This window comes from Haliaeetus leucocephalus, unplaced genomic scaffold (genome assembly GCF_000737465.1).
Source record: "Haliaeetus leucocephalus isolate CR32 unplaced genomic scaffold, Haliaeetus_leucocephalus-4.0 Scaffold848, whole genome shotgun sequence".
Lineage (NCBI taxonomy): Eukaryota > Metazoa > Chordata > Aves > Accipitriformes > Accipitridae > Haliaeetus > Haliaeetus leucocephalus.
The window spans coordinates 4,165,473-4,188,997 of record NW_010973284.1 but is presented as its reverse complement, the minus strand read 5'-3'; the positions used below and the strand labels follow the sequence as shown (position 1 = coordinate 4,188,997).

At 40.7% G+C, this 23,525-nt stretch overlaps 1 protein-coding gene across 1 annotated transcript in view; it reads right to left on the bottom strand.

Annotated features, from left to right (window-relative positions):
* Positions 1-23,525, bottom strand: part of LRP8 (low density lipoprotein receptor-related protein 8, apolipoprotein e receptor) — an 80,939-nt gene that overhangs the window by 37,840 nt on the left and 19,574 nt on the right. The window contains exon 3 of the mRNA XM_010582701.1: positions 6,745-6,873. Within this exon, the coding sequence (XP_010581003.1) occupies positions 6,745-6,873 (129 nt within the window). The remainder of the gene's footprint in view (positions 1-6,744; positions 6,874-23,525) is intronic.

Below are 23,525 nucleotides of genomic sequence, written 5' to 3'. Positions count from 1 at the left end.
AAGCTCTCAGTAGGATCTGTGGAGATTTGGAATGAAGAGAATCAGTATGGTCAAATCCCCAGAGGTAGCACCGTAAGTGTGACTCAGATGCAAAACACTGGTACCTGTTACTGCATGAAGAAGAAAATGATGCTGAGATGACATGATGCTCCTTATTGCTACAGGACAATGATATAAGATGATAAAACAATTTAACTGTCAACACAAAGGTCACTTCATGTGAGTGTAGGTGCAGGAGCAGTGTGGAGGATGGTGGCTTTAAACCAGCTTTGTAATTTCCGCACTTCAGCTGGCTCATCACCAGGTGGATCTGCTGGAGGAATCAGACCAGCTTTAGCCTGCTTTAAATTCAGCCTTCTGCCAATGGTTCTCAGGTGACATGAGGGCTATCGAGCAGGGCATTGGAAAGAGTTGACTCTGAAAGTTTTCTGCACTTGGACCATCCAAGAAAAGGACCGCTCACTTGTAAGCACTGCTGCTTTTTATGGAGAATCACACATGTGCCTGGAGGTTTGCCAGCAAAGAGTAAGCAAAAAGCTCCTGCCCTGAGGATCTTGTAAGTGATACATATGCCATGGAAACATGAAGGATGTGAGCTACCATAGCAAGGACATGTCGCTTACAGCTGAGCAAGACTGTGCTTACTGTTATTTCCCTTATTAATTTAAAAAACTTTACCCAGTTTGTTCACTTTTAATCTGGCATATCATATCATAGGGCTGAAAATCCAGAACTAATTCTGAGATATATGGTCAGCAATGAAAAGCTGGAAGATCAGGGTCCAAAAGAAGATGCTCTTGGTAATGAGGCTGTCACTGTCATGAGACTCCTGCAGAAATTCCTGGCTCTCAGCCTTGGACAACTTCATGAGATCAGTACAAGTATGTCTGTTACCTGCACCAGTTCCTCCATCACTGTCTCTATCCTATAGTTAAGCAGAATAAATCACGGTATGGGAAAACAACTTATTATGCTATCAATGTATCAACAAATACGTCATTTCACTGTATCTAACTACTGGGAAAGGGGAAAATTGTACACTTCCAACTCCTCATCTGCAAGACAATTTCTATACTGGGTGCAAGAAGTAGTCCAGGTGAGAACCAGTAACACAATCAGAAGAGTGGGGTCAGAGCCTTGCTCTCTCTGTTGAGCATCCCAGAGTCCTGTCAGGAAGAACAAGTGATATGTGCATTAAAGGGGTTCAATGCCCATTTCAACTGTTGCAGGATGGTAGCTCTTCCATCCTAAAGCCATGCTGAAATGCTCGCTGCATTCCTGAGTGGCTGACAAAACACTGGTTAATATCTCTCTTAGCAGAGATTTAACAGTTCTGCAGTAGTTAGCAAAGTCCAGACTGACCCCAAGTTGTGATGCTTTAATTACAGTCTCTCATATTTAATTTCTCTTTTAGTCTCAGTAAACATGTTCCTAAGCGTGTCCAATCAATTGTGACAAAGGTTAGGTACAGTGGGAGTAGAAAACCTCAACCAGGGAAATAACAAAGAGGATGCCAGCACCTCCAAGCCAGCAAATTCAAGACTACTCTTACGTTATTAACTGTTGATGTCTATTTTAGACATTTAGAGGACTAAACCCGACCTATGACTGCAACACACTTGGTATTGTAAAGACACAAATTACTTCTGCTCCAAAGAACTGAAAAATAAGGATTTTTTTTCTTTTTATATACTCTTTAATGTTAAAAAGACAGATATTTGCATTTTCAAAAGTTGTCTGTTCACTGGAAGTTAGTGGACTTAAAGCCTACCTGCTGGAAGTAAATTATTTAGGCAGACAGGCACTTAGCTACCTACATGCAAGGATTAATACCTGCAATTAATCCCTGGGGCAATTACAGTCTGTACAGACACAAATCTGGATCCCTATCACTGGTGCTTTAACTACTGCAGGTTAAGTAATTCACAGCTTCCATTGCTTCCTTGGGAAGTTCTTCCACAGGGTGAAAATCACACCATTTTTTCTCTTTGTTCATGGGTCAACAACAACAATAAAGTGCCTTACCACTGATAATGGCTTCCAAGCAGTATGATGGGGTCAGTGCCTGGACTGCTTATGAAAATAACTGCTTTCCTAATACTGGTACCAGACTCGGCCTAACAGGCCAGCACAGGCTGTTTTACACATCTCTATGGAAGTTTTTATTTTAATGGATTTCATCTATCAAATTGTTTTCTCACTCCTGGCATGGCAAACAGGACCCTTATTTCAGACGAATACAGTCTGCTTTGCTTAATCCTAAGGCTAGCTTTTTGTACGGCTGGATTGTACAGGGGGAGATGAGGAACTCAGAGGAATTATTTTCACTTATCCATTGTTTGAGATGATGTGGGTTTTTTTCATCATACCTGCACTCAGGTAAGTCCAGAGGTTGCTAACTGCAGCTGAACCCTTTTTGTCTAAAGGGGGTTACACAAGGACAGCATACAAGACTGCAAATTCCCTCCTTCCTTGAAGGAAAGATATTCTAAGCATTGCTGTGACAAACTTTTATCAGATCACACAGGGTGCCAATTGAAACAGCAAGTATTCAACAGTGACCAAAAGCAAAGGAGAGGGATGTAGAGCACCAGTTTGTTTCCATTCATGCAAGATGATGCACCAAGGACGTGGCTGATACAAAGCACAAAGGAGAACCCTACCCAAACAGAAGATTCTGTTATTCATATTCTATACTTTTGCCCCTGAATTTCTCAACAGCAGCGTTCTCCCTCCAGCTGGCTGTGCCAGTGCCTACACTGACTATGCTGGATAAATTTCACATTGATTCAAAAAGCAACTACATAATTCTGAGAAGAAAAATCCACCAAGAATTATCAAATCCAGAACAGTATCTGAAAAGCAAGTTGTTGGAGGCCAGAAGCAGACATAGAAGGAAGAACCATAATGCACTGTTCTTACAGTTTTGGATGATTCTACCACCATAGCCATTGTTTTCCTCCCCTGCACTCTCCTGCAACAGATCCTCCCTTAACTTGGGCGTGTGAACATTTTGATATAGGGACAGGCACTTGCACAGCCTCAGCACAACCAAGCCCAGCTCCTGTATCAGGATACCAGCACAATATTGTTAGTGGTACAAATTACCAATGCAGAAATGGAGGCTCAAGTAATGTTCATAAACTCCATATTAAGTTCTTTTGAAGAATTACAATACTAAGAGCCAGTTATTGCTACCAGGAAATAGGAGTATCCACAGTTAAAATATGTTTCAAGTGTCATGTTAGCTTGAAGTAATAGCCTAATTAACATGGATTTAGAAAGAGCTTAGGGTTTTTGTTCGGGATGCCCACACAGTATCTTCAAGTCGTCTTCCACTTGTTTGTTGCACATGCAGGCTCTCACCATAGAAATTATCCTGAGCACAACTAAACTCCCTTCCAAACATTTATCCAGAATGATGTGTTATTTATAGACAAGTCGGTCAGCTCCGTGAGAGGTGCAGCCTTAGCTATGACAGGGTGCTCTGCTCCAAGGGGCTGCAGGTGACAGTGCTGAAGCTTCTTTTAAAATGAGAACAAAACATGAGTGCAGAGGTTAAAAAAAAAAAAAAAAAAAAAAAAAAAAAAAAAAAAAAGGTTGAACCCGGGAAAAAATTTTTTTTTTTTTTTTGTCAGGATACTGTCTGTTGCTGATATAAGAGAAAACAGATAAAGGAGGATTCTAAACAGAGAAGAAATAGGAATGTTAACAGAGTATCAGTAGATAGGCTTAGTGAGGTTTATCAGATTTGGATAAAAGAGAGGATAGCTATAAATCCCCCACAAGCTCTCAGAGTTTAAACAGCTAACACATTTGTTCACATCCATGAGGGAAACACCTTAATTTGACAAGCAACCTCACTGACAATGCTCCCACTACAGCCATTCAGCAGTGCCTCCTGTTTCTTTCTCAAAGTGAGTTTAATGCCTCTGAAAGGTGCTGACTCGACAGATCTTGGGGCTGAAAGCTTCTGATGTTTGTACCCACCCAGGAAGCTCCAAGTCTGCCTGTCAGTGCCTTTCTGCCTGGTCCTCTGGCCAGAGTGGCCCATCCCACATTCAGACTCAGCAGTGATCCCTTGGCGGAGATTGCCAATGTGCACCCACCGAGCTGACAGCCTATGTGGGGACAACACTCAGCCATAAGAAACTAGATCAAAGTCACTACTTCATTTCAAATGAGTTACCCAACAACCATCTGAAGATGGTTGATTTGTCCTTGGATTAAATTTCCATTTTAAGGATCTGCATGTGCACTAAAAACGTGGAAGATAAGCAAGACTAGAGATGCTGAAACATCCAGAAGAGAAACACTCAGCTATTTCTAAATCCATTAATAGCATCATTATGCTGAAATTATGTGGCACTCAGAACATATTTACATTCATTTTGGGGGCTACCTAAAGCCTTGGAAAAAACAGAAGTTCAAAGCAATTTCAAGTAGATTTTTATCATAAATAAAAGACTCCATGAGACAACTCCTACTGATGTAAGCAGCAGCATTAAATTAGCATAGGCAGCCACCAGTGTAAAAATTGTTTTAATTTCACTAACTTACATTGGGAAAAGAATAATTTTTTCAATAACAGTTACAATTACCTTCTGAACTTGTCTCTAACTCAAGCCTCCCATTCAAAGGAAAAAACATGCATATGCTATAGAGAGAACACTAAGAGTTTCATACAGAAAACAAATAAAAGACTTTTGAAAGCTACCAAAACATCATTAGCTTAAAGGACACAGGACCAGGGGTCTAAGCACATCACCAACTTACCGCATCATAATAATTTATTACTTAAGAATTGTCCATGCACACACACTTAATTCCACATGAAACAGGAGGCAACATAAGGCAACCTATGCCTTTTCCGTGCGAGCCAACCCAACTGGAACTATGCTGCACAGGCTCAGCGCAAGCACAGTAACCTGTTACTGTTACCGCTAGACCTCTAAGTCATGTGCAATATGGAATGGAGATGCTTTGAAAAACTTTGTGTCTAATCTGTGGTTAACTGAATTAGTGAGTCACATCAAAACTTCATACTGAGCTTCATACATAACAAACCCCACACTGGGTTTCATTAGCAAGAGTGAGGCCGGCAGGTTGAGGGAAGTGATTATTCTCCTCTAGCTAGTACTTGTTAGGTCATATCTGAAATACTATGTCCAGTTTTGTGCCACCCTGACAGTACAGGAAAGGCATTTGCAACCTGGAGAGGGTCCAGTGGAAGTCCAGCATGATGATTATGATGCTGGAGCATACAACATACAAGGAGGGGCTGAGGGAAATGGGTTTGGTTAACCTGGAGAAGGTTAGAGGGAGATCTTATTGCAATTTTCCAATATCTAATGGGGTGATACAGTGAAGCTGGAGGCCAACTCTTCTCAGAAACACACAGCAGAAAGAGAAGAGGCAATGGGCACAAGTTGTGACAAAGGAAAAAATAAAAAAGCACAAAGAAAAAATATTTTTACAATCAGTGGCTAAATACTGGAACAGGTTGCTCCGACAGTAAAATCTTTGGTAAGATTTTGTGTGATAAAGCTGGCTGCAAAGAAATAAATTTATCCACAGTGTTTTATACAGAACCACAAAATGTTCACATAAAACGTATTTCATTATGCAACTTCAATAAAAAGATATAATGTGGATTATGAACTGGCTAGGTATTAGAGCCCAAAACTCAGTTTTCAAAGGAAGAAACATCAATCTGTGCTTGCCTGTAATCATTCAACCCTTTCACCAGTAATCTGGAAGTAAAAATAACATTGCTGATACCACATGCAACACCAGAAACACTGATGGATGAATGAACAACTACACAGAGCATAAGATACCTTCTTAATAGCTTGGGATCATATGCACACAAAGAATTTAATAATGACAAATAGTTATATAAGAACAGTATTAGAAAGGTGATTTTACTTCTGCACAGACTTTTAAGACTGATATTCCCTAAGTTCTGGTAGTCTGTATAAAAAGAAAGTTGGAAAGTCAGCTGGGATATTGAAGGGAGCCACAAAAATGCATCAAGCAGTCATTCAAAAGAAAATATTTGACAACAAGAAGCATAAAGAACTAAATATGCTCAGTCTATCAGAAAGACAGTTTGAAAAATGGCTTGATTACACAGTGTAGGAGTTTTCACAGAGGGACAACACTGTTAAAGAGCTCTTTCATTCAGTAGAGAAAGGCCTAATAAAAGGCAATGGCCATTTAGGGACTGAATTTAAAACAGTTACAGTAAATAGTATATCATTCTCTCTCTGCCCAGTGAAACCAACATGCTATTAATAAAGAAATGTCCAGGCCTATCTATTATTTCCCAGCAAAAACTAGCCTTAGTCTATAGGGCTACACTCTGCAGGAGGAAGGACACAGCAGTAAGCTGCTGAGCTACCACAGAGGAAGGTTTGAACATTGTTATTTAAGTCCTTACCACATCATCTGGGTATTAACCCTGATAATCATGTTCCAAACTAACTATATTCTGCTACAGTAGTAAAAGAATACTTAATTCTCCATAGAGCTCACTTTATATTCTCCAGCCAGCTCCAACTGGAGAATCCTTCTTTCCTCTCTTTTTCTAAAATTCACCGCTTAGCACTGCAAATGTAGAGTGAATGAATTTGTTGGCAGGAAAAGTCATCCCTTTACATGCAATTTGTAATAGTCACTCTAGGACCTTTATAGTCCTAAAGGGAGATGTTGCATACATATTAAAATATTACTTTAACTCACCAGGAGTGCAACCAGCCTCATCAATACCACTTTCACAATCCTTCTGCCCATCACATCTCCAGGACAATGGGATACATTTGTTGCTTAAGTCTCCACAGCTAATTTTTTCAGCTGGACATACTTGCTTAGCTGGAAGAATAAAATGAAAAAAGAAAAAAAGTTAAACATAAATTCTAGACATTGCTAACATTGTTTACACTTTTAAAGTTACTTTTATTTTGTACGGCTTAATCCTGAGACATATTGTAATGAAATCCCAAGTCAACCTGATTTTGAGTTATGGCTGCTTACATGTCCCATACGTGTCCTCAGAAGAGATCACAACACTTTTACATGGGGAAAAAAAAAAAGGAGAAAAAAAAAAGGAAAAAAAAAGGAAAAAAAAAAAAAGCACCGTTATTTATGTCAACAGAATCCTAGAACCTTAACTTTAAACTCAAAGGAACTGGGGGAGAGGAACAGAAGACAGATTCGTATGCAACTTTTCCTACCTGGCATTTCCTTGCAGGCAGGCTCTTGCTTCTGGCCATCCCAGTGACCCTGAGTTGCAACAAACTGTGCATAGGCCCTGTGGCTCTTTACACACTCTTGGGGCCTGGTGTGTTTCACACCTTCTCCGTGCCATCTCAGACTGTGCATAGGCTAGAAGTGCCCAGCTTTGTGCTGCCACCTTCCTCTCTGCCACATGCTGCTGCCTCTTCACTCAGGTCTCCTTGCACAGGCTACCCCAGAAACAAGGACCTTCCTGTCCTTCCAGCCTGTGCCTGACCCAGCCAATCCCTTCCAGGAACATACTTGTACCAGAACGTGCAAATAAAACAAATACCAGCCCTCACTCCTGTTTTCAAGCTTAACTCAACCAAAATGAACTGACAAGAGTTGCTTCAACTGATCAACAGTGATTTCAACTAAGAACCTAGGGCTGGTTGTTCCGTAGAAGGACTGCAATACTCAGTGTGAGTGAGCAATGCTCAATGCAGCAACAGCACTGCTTGTTTGTGACTGTCTCAAACCTCCAATACACTGTGCTTTTGCTATTAAAACACTAGCACCCTGCACAAAGCAGCAGTAGTACTGGACAAACTACTCTGAAAATACTACCTCAAATTAAGTCAGGAAAAATGAATTGCCTAGTTTTAGTATAAGGGTTTACTTATATGTTTGGTATTGCAAGGCAATTTCTAAATTTAATGATCTAGGCAGATTATGGTCAGTAAAACTGGGGGAAAAGCGGCAAGCACAAGCACGAACTCACACACGCTAAACAAACTTGGCTGTAACTGCCTAAATTAAAGGCGACTGTGATCTAAGACACAGAGACACAGGACAATCCACAGAAGCAAAAACCCCAGTACATGCAAGACTACAACTATGAAAAAACAACCTGCCAAATTTATCTGGAACCAAGCAAGCTGTGAAGCTCATTCTCTTATAACTATTTTGCATTGCCAAAATTCCTTCTTTTTATTTTTTTCATACTAGTGTAAAGAGCAAGAGATGTACGTTTATTGTGACAAGGCTGCTTGAATGCATAATGTTCCACAGTTTAAACAATTGTTTAGTATTCTGAAATCATCATCCAGTTTGGCAGGATTTGCTTATTAAACAGACCTATTTCTCTTTTTAAAAAATTACATGTTTTCAAATAGTTCTTCCATTGGTATTAATGATGGCAACGCTATATATGGCTGAGGGTCTACTGAAAAGGGAGGAACCTAAATTCTGAATTAAACTCTCACATTACCCTGCCCTGGTAAAAGTATCTATGCATAGCCAACCAGCTTCCCAAGTGCTGAGCAAAAGAGGGTGAAAATTATACCTTCTCCCTTTCCACCTGCACAAGAAGGCTGTAGAGGGGCATCTTACAGCCCCAAAGCATCAATCAGCCACTTAGAAAGCAGTGCCATTTAATTCCAGGATTTCTCTGTCTTAGCACCTTGAAGTGCTATAAGAAGCAGTTTCTAGAAGCTGAGGGCAACCAATATATCAAGAAAAATTAGGTCCTGCGACAGACAGACAGTTAATGACAGACATAATGAAGTTTCATAACCCTGAGGCAAGACAGCATTTTTGTTCAAATTTGCTCACTGCATACCTAAATAACATTTATGAATGTTGCATGATCTACAGGGGGAGAGATGCTTACATATCCTTTTGATTACTTTACCAGCAGGTCAGTAATAGAAATCACCTGGCATTGGAAAGGCTCCACAACACCACCCCACCAGGATCAATATGTCTGCCCACTCAGATCCATGCCCTGCCACAGGCCAGGACCCACATCCTGCATATTCCCCTTGGCCCTGGTCCCTCTAAGCTGCAGGTTTATAATGTATGACTGCAGGGACGCTCGGTGGCGCTGAGCACTCGCGTCCTTCCACAGAAGTCAGATAGCACGTCTGAAAACCAGGTCACTTGCCAACTGTGCAAAATGGTGTAAAACAAGGTGCTCACCCTCACCCTCGAGGAAGCTGGCATGCCGAGCTGCGGCCGAGCTGCTCCAGACACCATCCCCTGAGCTGTAAGCTGGGGCGTGCCATCCTTAAACACGCCCAAGAAATTCACGGATACGGAAGTAAAAACAAATTCCGTGGCAGCTGATTGACAACCAGCAGCCCCCTCAAAGAAGAAAAAATGGAGCTAAAAAGGTCTATTTGGCCTAGAAGCTGCACGGCCCCTCAGCACAAAGAGCTTGCACCCCAGAAATACCGCTTCTGCTGGCCACGCCCAGCCCTCACATGCATAGGTGAGAGTCTGGAGAATGCTGCATTGAAAAATAAAAACATGCAGCCAAGTCACTATAGTTTATTTTTAAAACACAAAACCAACTCTGTACAGAGCCACACAAGGATTACAGGCTGCACTCTGGAAGGACAAGCCTGCAGGGGCCAGGGAGGGAAGGCACCAGAGGCCGCACCTCACTGCCATCGGCCCCTCTGAGGAGAAAGGTGGCAACTCTGAGGAGAAGACAGCAACTTCTGGCAAAGGGACAGGGATGGCCGCAGGCCACGTGTATGAGGCAGCACAAGACGCCTGGGGAGGGGAGAGGCATGATGCCTAGCTGTGGGGAAGGGACCCCAACTCCAACAGCAGGGCTGCCTTGTTTCTGAGGGACCCACCAAGCAGCATCGGTGAAAACAGGGCTTTGGAACAAATACCGTACAGAGGGATGATGTGACTGGAGTCTCCAGTAGCTGCCTGGGCTTTGCATTCCTCCATCAAGGCCTCCAAAGCCTCTCTGCTCTGAGGTGCACAGCTCCCCAGCCACTGAAACGCAGCTGCCCCCTCCCAAATGTCTTCACCACCAAATGCTGGCTGCTGAGGAGCCACTTCAGGAGGTCAGGCAGATGGGAGTTTGCTCCTGGGGCAAGGAGCTCACAGCTCCCCTTGACCCTACACATGGCTGTGCGAGACGGAGCACTCGTGCCCTGCTGAGCCCCTCTTCTCCCCGCCATTCAGTTCAAGGTTGAGCCCTATTATGAGGTTCGCTTCTACGCTGCCCCATGCCCTAAAACCAATTTTTATGCCATAAGCAAATACATGCTTAGAATACATGAGATAAAAATAAAATTTCCTCACTAGATTTATTACTCTAAATGGATTTCCATTCTTTTGCACTTTTTTGAAAGTTTGTCTCCTAACTGCATTTGTGTAGTGCATTCAAGAACAAGGTTTGTATTGGACTGGCATACTGGGAGACCAAAAAAAAAAAAGTCAGAGACACATTTGTTAATCAGGTTGTTGGTTCACATCTCAAAAAGTTGTTCTAGGTCTTCTTGCTCAGGCTATGGTAATGGAATGGAAAATTTGTTTTGATGCCAAGTAGGACCAGCTTTTTCATCTTCACAGTAAATCTCCATTGAGAACTAAGTAGGTCAAGACAGGTGAGAACACTTTCCGCACCCCTGATTTTGAAAAAGGTGAAATATAATTATAAAATGGTATCATAACACAGTGGGATCATTAACCAGCAAAAAGATTATTTATTGGTCACAGTTTAAGTATGGGCATTACTTTTGCTTGGCTGCTGTGGGCAGATGCTTAATAGCTTTGGGAAGCTGAAAGGTTTGGAAAGGTAGGGACAGAAGATTCCTATTTATGGAAAGCAATCTCTGTGTTAATCATCTCGCTGACAGAGTAATTACAGACATTTAAAAAACGTAAATCAAAGCTTGAACTTGCAGAGATGCAGCAACAGAAGCTGCTGTTGGTCACAGTTCATCAAATCTCTGTGTTCCAGTGGTTTCTGCACCCAAGAAATCATTGCATGGAAGCCAACAACTTGTAAGCACTGGCAGATAATGGATAGGGTATCTTGCATAAAACTCAAAGCAAAATTTTGACGAAAATACTTCTGCATTATTTCAGCAAGTTGGGGTTTTTCCTGTCCCACCCAAAGATGCCGCAGCAATGCAAGTGGACTCAGTGTTGTTGTCCACACTATGAAACCGGCTTTTAGCAACTGCAATCCAGACTTAATGTTTCTGTTTCTGCACACTGCTTACACAAACGCAGGCCTTTTAGGTTTACGTGACCAAAATGTTTACTTCCTACTTTCCTCTTCATCCACCCAGAAAGGAAAGGGTTAGCGCTGTACGTGACTGTGAGTGGTCTTACCCTGGATATACTCTGGACCAATACGAGTTATAGCAAGATCTGCCTTTTCAGAAAAGCACCATTAAACAACTTGGTTGAAATGTCAGACACATCAAGACCAATTTATCACAATGAACTGCAAATGCCAAGGATGGACAACAATGGTTTATTTATAAGAAGACAAGAGCAAAGAAGACAAGAAGGTTCCATTTACTCACTACCGCCAACGGCACATTCTTCTTTTTCTTTACAGGAGGCTACACAGTCTTTCAGAGAACCATAGAGCCTAACTGGCGCCCCACTGTTTGCTTCCTCTTGTGCCACTGCTGTGCTTTTCAGGCTCCGGACATCATGTATATTCAAGAAAGCCCAAGAAAACAGAATTGATTTACTTTCAGAAGACCATTTGTCAGGTTCTCACCAAACAGGTACTCTAAGAGCATACACAAAATGTAATTAAGCAGCTTCTACTGGTGGGAAACTCACAAGACTTTTCATCAGCAGACTGAAAAGAACACCCTTTGTGGAAATACATCATCTTACAGGTTCTGAACACTTTATCTCTACTGAAGTAACTTCCCACCCTCTCTAGACTGCCCCCTGTGTTTTTCCCAGGTTCTTTCAGAGGAAAAATCTCAACCCAAAACTTCATTCTGCAACAGATAAAATAACATACTAAAATGGTTTAATTAATTTCTGACATACCAATAAATTGTTCCTGCAAAACTTCCACTACCACCTTTATTACGGAACTTAAAATTCCTACCTCCCTCTTTCCTCCAGCAATAGTTTAGTTGTCAGCTTTTTTTTAAAGGAATGGTTTTTAACAAGGACCTCCCCTCCTTTATATTGCCCTTAAATCTTCTTCTGTCATAGCTGGCAGTCCTACCTCAGAGATGTACCAAGAACAAAATAAACGTTCATACTTGCCCATGTACAGGCCTAATACCTCTATGTTTCCAGCCAAAACAAGCACAATTGTTAAATAAGCAACTGTTCAGAAGAGAGGAAGGGAGCTGACAGGTAGAGATCGCTCAGGGAAATTCAGAACTCAGAGTTCCCAATTCCTGGAGAGCTGAGATGCAGAAAAACATCTCAGTCACAAGTTTGTATATATAGTCTCTTTTTTTAAAAAAATATATATGTATGTGTGTATATATATATATATATATTTGAATTTATATCCCAATCTACACTCCCGCCTGACTTACATCTCATACTTTCCCATTGAATTATTTAGAGTGCTGTCATGGTTTAACCCCAGTCAGTAACTAAGCACCACACAGCCGCTCACTCATTCCGCCCCCCCCCGCCCCAGTGGGATAGGGAAGAGAATCGGAATGAAAAAAGTAAAACTCGTGGGTTGAGATAGGAACAGTTTAATAGAACACAAAAGAAGAAACTAATAATGATAATAATAACAATAATAAAGTTACAATAATAATAATACAACGATTGGAATATACAAAACAAGTGATGCACAATGCAATTGCTCACCACTTGCTGACTGATGCCCAGTTAGTTCCTGAGCAGCCACCCCCCAGGCCAACTAACCCCAGTTTATATACTGGGTATGACATCACATGGTATGGAATACTCCTTTGGCCAGTTTGGGTCAGCTGCCCTGGCTGTGTCCCCTCCCAACTTCTTGTGCCCCTCCAGCCTTCTTGCTGGCTGGGCATGAGAAGCTGAAAAATCCTTGACTTAGTCTAAACACTACTTAGCAACAATTGGAAACGTCAGTGTGTTATCAAAATTCTTCTCATACTGAATCCAAGACATAACACTATACCAGCTAACGGAAAGAAAATTAACTCTATCCCAGCTGAAAAAAGACAGGTACGTAAGAAACACATTTCAAAATCCATCTTGTGACTTAAATTACTATCACAGCTGAAGGTGTGTCTGCACTGGTATTTTCCTCCCCTTGCCTCTTCTCCCACCTCAGCATGGGTGCTAGGAACACCAGCTTCTACCCTACTCACCCACTAGTTCACTCTCTAGCTCAGGACAGGTTGCTGCTGCCTTAGTGTACTTCACTTAACCCTGCAAGACACATCAGATTTTCTGCTAAAGAGTGTTATATAATCATATTTGTTATATTTAGTTAATCTCCCTCATCTCCTCCTTGTGCCAAGCCAAACCCAAACCAAACAATATCAAAGAGCTTCATTTACAATGAGAAATGTTTGTGTGGGGGAAGCAACGTCCACAGTGGATGCATCTCAGGAATTTCTTTGGCATTGGTGTACAGAGCACACGCACTGTGACTACACAGGAACTCCCCTGAACCCACAGCTTTGCTGGGTGTCTGCGTTTGGATCTATGTATTAGCAATACACAAAGACAGAAGACGTTACAGGGAACGCTAATCAAAGAATTGTTTCTACAAAGGTCAGGATTCTGCAGTGAACTTCCCCTTCTGTCATGTAAAGCAATACGCTACAAGCATCAGCCTGGTGTGATAGCAAGCTTTACGTGAACTTGCAACTTCTACTAAAGCCAGTGCAACTGCATCCAGTAGGAGTATTTGGTTTGCTCACCATATCTGTCCTACACATACACTTGAGATCACTGAGACAATAAAGGCAACTTTACATTTCCAGTTGAAACCAGCCCAGGCCAAAACAAATGTCATGATTAGTGGCTTAAGTGAATTAGGATTACAGCACTTGGAGACTTGGAATGAGACCAAACTACCACCACAATTGATACCTTTGTTGACAGAGGAGGCCAACCCCATCCATCTGCTAGCATGGGATGGTCTGTTCAGGTCAGAATTGGGGCATGCTGACAACACTGATTCCCAGGACCTGGGAGCTTGGACTGCTGCTACCTGACTCTACGTTTTTGAGTATGTAAGTACACACTTATGTGCAATAACCTTTGTGGGAGTGTGCAAGGGCAGAGAAATAGTGAAATCCTAGTCTTTCTGCACAAAAAGACAACTAACTTACAGCTGTTACCTTTAAACTTTGAACATAAATTACTATAAGCAACTCAAAAGACAAACTAGGAAAGGCTACTAAGAAACTATACTATAAAGGTCAAGAAATCATATCATAAACAGTATTAACAGTTGACACACCTGATAAATAGTTAGATTCTGTGGTGTGATTTGTTTGATGGTGACTTATGTTCTGAAGTTCCCAGGGGAATGGAAAAGGATTTATGCAGATTTAACTCCATTGCACTGCATAGTACAGCCCTTAAGTCCATTACTGTATGCTTGTAAGAAAGGCTTCTTTATAACAGCATAGGTTAGGAGCCTTCAATGAGCCTCCAACTCCTCTACCTAGATAGAAACTGGAGGGAGAAAATAAGCTTAGCATACAAAGGGTTCAGCACGTCTAAAATAGATAGCATGTACCTTGCTTTTATGCAGATTATCACACTGCTGATTATCACCTCTGAGATCAGAGTGAAATAATCAGGAATTCAAAATCCCAGGATTAATCCTAATTACTGAAATACAGACTCACTGTCAGAATAAAAGTGAGGTAGCTTTTATAGGAAAAGCATGTTTCAAATACAGACGCTACAAACAACTTCAATGAAGAAAATGATTCTCGGGGTAGTGCCAATAGTTTTTATAGGCAATATAAACTGTATTTGAGCACAGTGTTAAGAGGTGAGATGTTTCTATAGTAGGCTAAAGAGACAAGCGGCATCAGGTTTTATAGTAACAAATAACTAAGCTTAATGTCCCACAACTTGAGTCATCTGCATGTTAGGAAAGGATTTCTTTACCCAAGTTCAGAGCTATCCTGGCATACCTGCAGTTTGTTTTTAAACCTTTCCCAGAATACTGAATATTGGCACAGCTCAAGATAGCATGCTGGACAGAAAGGACTAGTACTCTTGGGCTTCCAAGCACATCATTTTTCTTAGATTCATGATTGCTATGTCTTGCTCACCCACTTCAAAAATAAAAATTACCATCAAACTTGGATAAGAAAAGCATTTCCTTCCCTCAGTCAGACTGGCAGGACTTCAGCTGAATTTGTCTTTCTGTTAACACAGCAAATGCTCACTTGCTGCAGTCATCTGAGCATATCTCACCTAATTAATTTCATAGCTTTGCAAGATATTGTTTTGATGGCACTTCTGTTCTCTACCTGATATGCCCAACAGCCCCTGCTGCTGAGAACTAAAGTCCTTTAACTCAAGTAACTTGGCTCATTTTGGGTAAATGCAAATCAATGTTAATTGCCCATGGTAAACAGGAGGTCAAACTGGATGATTTCATGATCCTCCTTGGCCACAAACTATAGGAAACTTGTGATACTTTCAGTAGGAGTCAGGAAGCTTTTTGATTGGTTTTAACCATTTTCATGGTCATACTTTCTAAAATTTCAGAATTTACAAACTAAGATCAGATGTTTAACAACAGTCAGGATATAGGTTGTTGGGCCTCATTAAATTCCTTTTTTTGTTTTAGCTATTTAGCACTTGTAAAATAACAGTGTTTTAATGGTGTCTGTACAATACACAGTGACATTCCCCCACTGTCAAGTCCAGTTGAGCACAGAGACCAGTTTCCCAGAGACTGATGTATATGATACAATAAGGGTTTTCTACTCCCAAACAAACCACATTTCAGTACCTGTCATTACACTCATGAGAACTCAAGAAAATATTGTAAAGGCTTATTTCCTACAGCAGCTTTTATGCCCAAGCAACTTCTTACAGAAGTTCCCTTCCCAGGCGACACTTAACACCTCCGCACAGAGGGTTAGCAATTCCTCAACAAGGTCAGTCCTTGACTGTCTTGACCTTTGTACTCCACCTAGCTCATCCAGCCCAGCTTCTTATGATCAGCAGTACTTCGACGTCTCTTAAATGTTAGTTAAATGTCTCTAAGATTTGTGAGAGATGCATGAATCTTTTAATAAACTTGAATGAGACATAACATAACCCTGGGATTCCAATCCTTACTACCATTTTATACAGATTCTGGACAACAGTAACATAGAAAACAACTATGACCACCACCTACTTGTGGCACAATGGCGCTGGAAGGTGTTGACGCTGTTGCAGAGCTGAGCATGACGGGAAAAACATCACGTAGCAAGGCAGGAAAGGTATACAACAGAAACAAGGTTGGTATAGTCCAACTCCATCTGAATAAAACATTGTTATACCACGTGTAGCCATGTGAGATACCATGAACCACGTGCCACCTCTAAACACTGCATTTTTACATCTTTCCTGACACCACAACCATATGGTCGCTAGAAACATTTATGCGGGTTAATCCAGAGAATAAATTAATACAACCCTGTAATGACAGGCTAGTGCCTAGCTTAATCACTATGAACCACAGCCTTCATTGTTTAGGGGAACAAAAAGGGGATTTTGACAAACTGAAGTCTGAGGCCATCTGCCAATCTTTCCCCTACTTGTAGCAACTTTGGCCCCTTGCAGGTCTTCTCTACGCATGAGACAAATCCATGATTTACCCTGGACTTAAAATGGACAAATGCTGAAGCATTCACGGAAAAATCCTGGCGCAAGAAATTTGCTGCGTACTTCAACTGAATCAGAAATCAAGTCACAGATCATGTTGAGAGTTTGCCAAAATGAGTCCAGCAACTGCTCCATACCAGCCAGTACCCTGAAGGCCAACATTAAATATGGACATCAATCAAAATACATCCTTGCCAACTGTGCCATTTACTTCCTTATATTAAGTCACAAAAGGATATTACTGCTACAGTGGCTTTTAAGACGAGAATAGCTATACAGAAGATTTAGTTTTGTACTTTTATCAGTAGCAGTCATAAGGCAGACTACCCCTTTTAAACTTGAGAGGGATAAAACCTTAACTTACATCTGCTTACAGAAAGAGTTCAAAGTACTCATTTACATCAGCACAAAAGTAGCCTCTGTTCGTATTTATGGGTAAAAAAAGTGCAACATCGGAGACTTCAAACAGGCTGGTGCTACAAATGCCACTGAAGCCCATCACGTAGCCGAGCAGCAGGAATGGGCATGGAGTCAGAGTGGCTGGATGCTTCACCCTGCCCCGCTGAAACCCTAACATGCTCCCTCCTTATGAAACCACCAAACCTTCTTGTCCTTCCCTCTGTTCCACCCCTAAGCCAGGGCAGAACTTGTCTTCAAGACTTGTGACACTAAGACATTATTCTGGCTACCGAAGACCTGAGTTTCCATATTAGAGTTCTTCAGATCATTTTGTACTACTAATAATTTTATTTTCTCTTCACTGATGAGCATCTCTGATCTCAGGGATGAGCTAGTCACGCCCTTAGCTTGGCGCAGTAGAAAGGAAAGAAAAGAAAATATTACTAATAAACACAGGGAAAAACTTAGACATCAAAGTAAGAAACGAGAGCAGCTGAAGAAGAACCTGTTCTTGGTGTACCTAAAGCAACAATGTGCACTGCTGATCTCAAACAGTTTAATAATTTAATAAATTGACAGTTGACTTCTGTTAGTTAGCAAATATATACGCCTGTTAGCAAAACCCAGGACTTGTAATTTTCTTTAGAGATAGTTTTCTAATAGCAAAGCTATTAAATATTCCCTTTTGTGAGAGGCATTTTTTATGCTCTATCAAAAGCAAAGATTAAAAAAAAAATCCAACAATGACATGACTTTGTTTAGGAAGGTCAGTTAAAATACTCCCCTTTTTTTCTATACTGAACATAACATCTTCTTTAAACTGTATTGTTTTTAGAGCTAGTTTGAAAGTGAGTGATGTACAACATTGTCCTGTCACACCGTCTACATCAGTAATTACCCTGTCAGTCTGCGTACACATTGCCAGTTGTAACACAGTTCAGACTTCCCTACTTTTTGCATTAACAGTAATGGGTGAGGTAGGGGCAGGGAATTTGCCTTTCCTGTAGCCCAGAAATCAAATTGAACTCCAATCTTCGGCACGCCTGAGAGCAGAGCTCTGTTCCTCAACACAGATCCGCTACCTCTGCTTATATCCAGGGATGCCTACTGTGAAAACCTAAGTCTGGTTACAGACAGCCTTTAAAATCTATCATGATCCACCGTGTTCCCCCATGATTAGTGATGCATGATGCTTTCGAGGCAATTCTGATTCAGGCAAGCCTTAGGAGAATAAAACACTCAAAGGTAACAGCTGACCCAGCACAGACTGGTAGCAATGTAGCTGGGAATCAGCAAAGTTCAAACACAGACATGCTATGGGAAGAAAGAAGAGTGTCAAGCAAGAAATGAGAGTCAGGAGGTTAAGGCGGCACAAGCTAGGCATGAATGGAAGTCAGCTAATTAACCCTGAGAAATTCAACTTTTGAAAGGAAAACTTGTTCGCTGCCCTAGATCAGTGATTCTGAAGCCTTGTGGGCAAACAGATTTTTGAACAACTTTCAAACTTTCTCACGCAGCCACACAGCTGACAAATTGATGCATTTAGCTGCTGAATACAGCTCTCGGGGCCTACGATGGCCTTGCTGAGCAAAGGTGCACAGCTGGGGAACGACTGCCTTAGCCTTCCTCCACCAAAGCATGACTTATTACAAATCATTTGTCAGCTATGCAGGTATCAGCCTGTCAGCTGTGTGCCTAAGTGGCACAGCCTAATTCTCATTACCTGGGAATCCCATGGGCACACCAGACCCCACTTTCAAGCCTTGACTTACAAAGCCTATCCCTCACGGTCTGACTTCTACAGAAACACAGGTAATAACTATATTCTCCCGATCTGTACTAATACAGTCGTGCTTCTTTCTTTATTCCTAGGCTTTTGGTCCAAATACGTTGCAGCTTTATTAACATCAACTTTCTTCACTAAAGATTCGGTGATAAAATACTCCAGATTGCAGCACACAATAAATCAATCATACCTCCCAGTGTGATTTGTAACTCAGCAGTTTGAAAGCATCTTGGAACAATTTCTGCACAGATACTTTTAGACAAGAGACATTTACTTTTTATTGAATCAAACGTTATTTGACTGTTTTCAGTTTACAGATACAAACGACAGTTTTCTAGACCCTCTTCAAATCTGTGGCACTGGGATCCTGAACTGTTAAAAATTAGTTTCTAAAAAGAATTCATTCTTTTCACTAGCAGTAATCTCACTTAGTACAAGCGCACTAGCCACGGTCACCTTGGTCACTTGTCTAATACTTATACAAGCAGCTGAGCACAGCACCAGGACCGATTTATCTATTTCTCTTCCCTTATATTACTTTCTAGAATCCCCCATATGCATACCAGAGTGCACCATCCTTATTACAGCAAATCCAGAAACAAATTCCAGAAGGCGGCTTATTTCATACACATTCTGGCACATTTAAGCTCTTGACTTCTCTACTTCTTCTGAAGCAAATTAATGCTCAACTCAAAATTAGGTTTTTAAGCACAGTTTAAGAAAGAGTTCACCAGACTGTATCACGCAATTAGCAAAAATCAGATACCAGATGTCAGTCTGAACTTGAAAACAGGAAAAAAATATATTTTGTAACCACTGAAAGCAATTATAAAAATCACTTAAGTTAGAGAAATGCCTCTGCAAAGTTGACTCTGTTTTGCGGGGCCAGTACACAGATCGAGTTGAGAGCACTAAATAGATCAAAGCAAACATCCAGAATGATACTGGGATGAACCCACTGGCCAGCTACCTTGGTAAAAGGAGTCTTGTGGGAACAAAAGATACAAAAAACCCCTGTAATGATCCTCATAGTAAGTGGCTATACGCTGTGCCCATTTAGCAATCGCATAAGCCAAGAAATATGTGGGGCCAACCTCCATCTCCAGTTCTTCCCAGCGAACCCCACTTCTACCAAGGCAACAAGAGAGTACTTAGCCTGTAAACTGAGACGTAAAATAATATAAACTGGCTGATAACAGACATGTAAACTGTATTATACAAATTTTCCTGTGGCGGTACCTGTCTCTCGCTCTTATTACTTAAGCAATAACTAGGAAATTGTCAGATATCCTAGTACTATCCTGAAGATAAGTGTTGTTTGATATCTGATGAACTCCTAATGACTATACTGTTAATTGCATAACCTTCCTTCAATACAGTAACTTTTCTGTTCATCAAGGCCATGGATTAAACAGCTTCTCTGCTTTAGAGTATCCTTGTAATTAATAATATATTCTTCCCACTTCTAAATATAACCTATAATGAGATGCTTTAAAGAATCCAAGCTGCACCTTTCACCAAGTACTTTTGATCAGAAAAAAACGAGCCAGAGTTTGTTCAGACAACAGAGCCTGCTTTAACTGTGACTGTCAGCTTCCCAGTGGGCCCAATCCTGAAAGGCAGCAAGCCTACTTCAAGCAGGTCTCCGCAGCAAAACCTGCCAACAGCAGAAAACACCTTCCTCTAAAACTAGCGTCTCTTTCTATCTGGGATTATTCTGTGCAGATCAGAGTTAAAGGAAGTATATATAGATATATTAGATATAGACAGTATATGTAAGATAGTATGTATAGATATATATTAGATAACTTCTGCTCAGTGAAGGATAATTAACTCCATGAAAACTCTGCCATCAATCTGCCTATCAGGCAGTAAGCTAATACACTGTGCAAAATCTCACCAATTACATTTTCCATCCATGTGACATGTCCTCTCTGACCAAGTTTTTTCCTGGTTTCCATTTGTTGATGAAATACAGATCTCCAAGGAAGGTTTCTTGATACCCATGACTGTCTTTGGACATCTATGAATGATAACCACCGTTGGAGAGGCGGAAGGAGAGTGGCTCTCCCCTGCCCATGAACAAACTACTTCTCCTTAACCAAACAAGGCTATTTATTGCCCTAAAAATTCCTTCCCAGTGATCTGGATGCTCAGCTAATTCCCAGATAGAGTACCTCCCGGTGTCAGGCCTTACTGTGGCTTGCAGCAGCTGGGCCAAATGGCTTTACATATAAACTGTGCAGCTTCACCAACATTTGTTTGCACCAGCTGAGAGAAACTTGCCACGTTTAAAAGCTACAGGACCATTAAAATCAGCCGAATGTTTGCACAGCAAAAGGTTGTCACTTCTACATCAACACCCCTTTAAATGACAGCGTATCTTTAAGACAGGTATCTATTTTGATTTAAAGACTTCAATTGGTAAAGATTTCTGGACAAGTGAGTCCACTTGTTTATTTACCGCTACTGTTAAAAAGCTGTATCTTATCTCTAGTTCTAGTCTTTATCTCTAGTTTTCTTATCTAGTTTCAGCTTCTGTTCACTGGATCAAATTATGCTGTTTCATGCTAAGCTAAAGAAACAACTGTGTAATGAAACCTCTTCTCTAAGGAGACGGGTGTAAATTGATAAAGGCAACTCTCAACCCTCTCCAATAAATCACATACCCTTCTAATAAGGCATATTTTCCAACTCTATAATCATGTGAGCCTTGTAAGATTATTCACAACCCCTTGTCTAATAACCTTTCCACTTTATAGCAGCTACCCATGCCTTTTACCACCTCTCAGTCACCTACTCTTCAATTTTTTTAATATGGCCTCTAATTATTTTGTGAAGTACATTTTTATAACCTTTATGCTTAAGTCAAATCACATATCACAAAATACACATAGTAGCTTATTAACACACACAGTATCTTATTAACAAGGTCATGATTCAATCAAAGTGGAAAGTGAGACAACTCCTGTTTTCCCTAACACATTGACACAGATTACTTTTTTTTTTTTTAAATCTCGATGTATTATATTCCATTATCAGTCCTTCTACGGTTTTGTCCCAAACTAATAACAGCATGATCAGCACATACAGCTCTTAGAGCTGAAATGTGTATTGTTGTAGCAGTTAGGAACTCAAGTCTTGGACTGTAGACCTTCTACAGCAGGTTCTGTACCATGCTCTGTTAAACCTTTTAAACTACCATGAAAATACCAGCTTTTACTAACTTACTGAAACTTCCACCAATGTTCCAACATCTGTAAAAAAAACAGTAATAAAAGTTTTTAAAAAAAGACTCAAAACCCATATTAGAAAACTCACTGGTTGTGTCTTTCAATAAGAGTTTGCCAGTACTTCTGTTTTAAAACCACAAAACTTTAATAGCTGCTGTTTAGTAGCAGGCACATTGTTAAACATGCAAATGTATCTTCTTCCTCCTCTTTCTGAACAAAAATTAGAAATACTCTTAGTATTTTCTCATTTTCTGCCACTGCAGCTTACTGTTTCACTCTCATTGACCAGTATCACACTATATGGATTTGCTTTTCATACAGCTAAAGAATTCCTTACAATCCTTAACATACCTGGCCATAAATTTTTCATGCATACTTCTGGCTTTCCTTATTCAATGTCTTTATTATCCAACTACCCCCTTGTACCTAGACTGTAATTGTTTCAACTTTCGATATTGTAAGTTCCTATGCTGACTTCCTATGGAAACAAAGTTACCACACACAATTAAGAAAAACCCCAAGAATCTATTTCTCTGCTCTCAAATTCTAAATGCAGCGGCCAAATCAACAAAAAGAGAAAAAAGACAAGAGGTCTCAAGGAGAGTTCCTATAAGGTCAATGAAAATACATGACTGGGCAGAACACTCTGACAGAACAAAAGGCTGCCATGTAAGCTCGACCTATATTGCAAGACAAAGAATCCATGCAGGAAGAAACCGGGGAAAACTTTTAACTGGAATTCTTACCCTCTTATGCACCAAAAGGTCAATCAAGACCAGGACATAAATGAACATGGAGGGGAGTGGGAGGGAAAAAACAACCGAAACCAAACACACAAACACACAAAAAACCCCCACATCAAACTTCACTAGTTCTGGTGCTCTTGAAGCTGTTTGCTAACCCAGTGATTGAATTATCTTTATTTGCAAGAATCTGACCCATTTAGCAAGGGGTGAAAAAGCTCACAGAAATATAGTATAATGCACTAGTTCTTAAGGGGCGACACATGGCTTTTTAATGTTTTCAAGCAGGAAGACTTTCTTTGTGCCCTAGCATAACTAAAAGAGGTAGAACAGATCTCTGAGACAAAGTTCTGTCATCTGTATAGTAGGTAAGGTTGCATTCAGTCTAGATAAAGTAATTTCTGTGACTTTCAAGTTGAAAGTACACCTAATTTCCTATGCAGGTCAGCTATAATTTCCTATGCAGCCACCTAAGACTTGAGGGAGTCTGATGTCAGAACTTTAAATAACTTGCTGCACTCGCAGCGCCTAACCTTTCCAAAACCTTCTCTGACA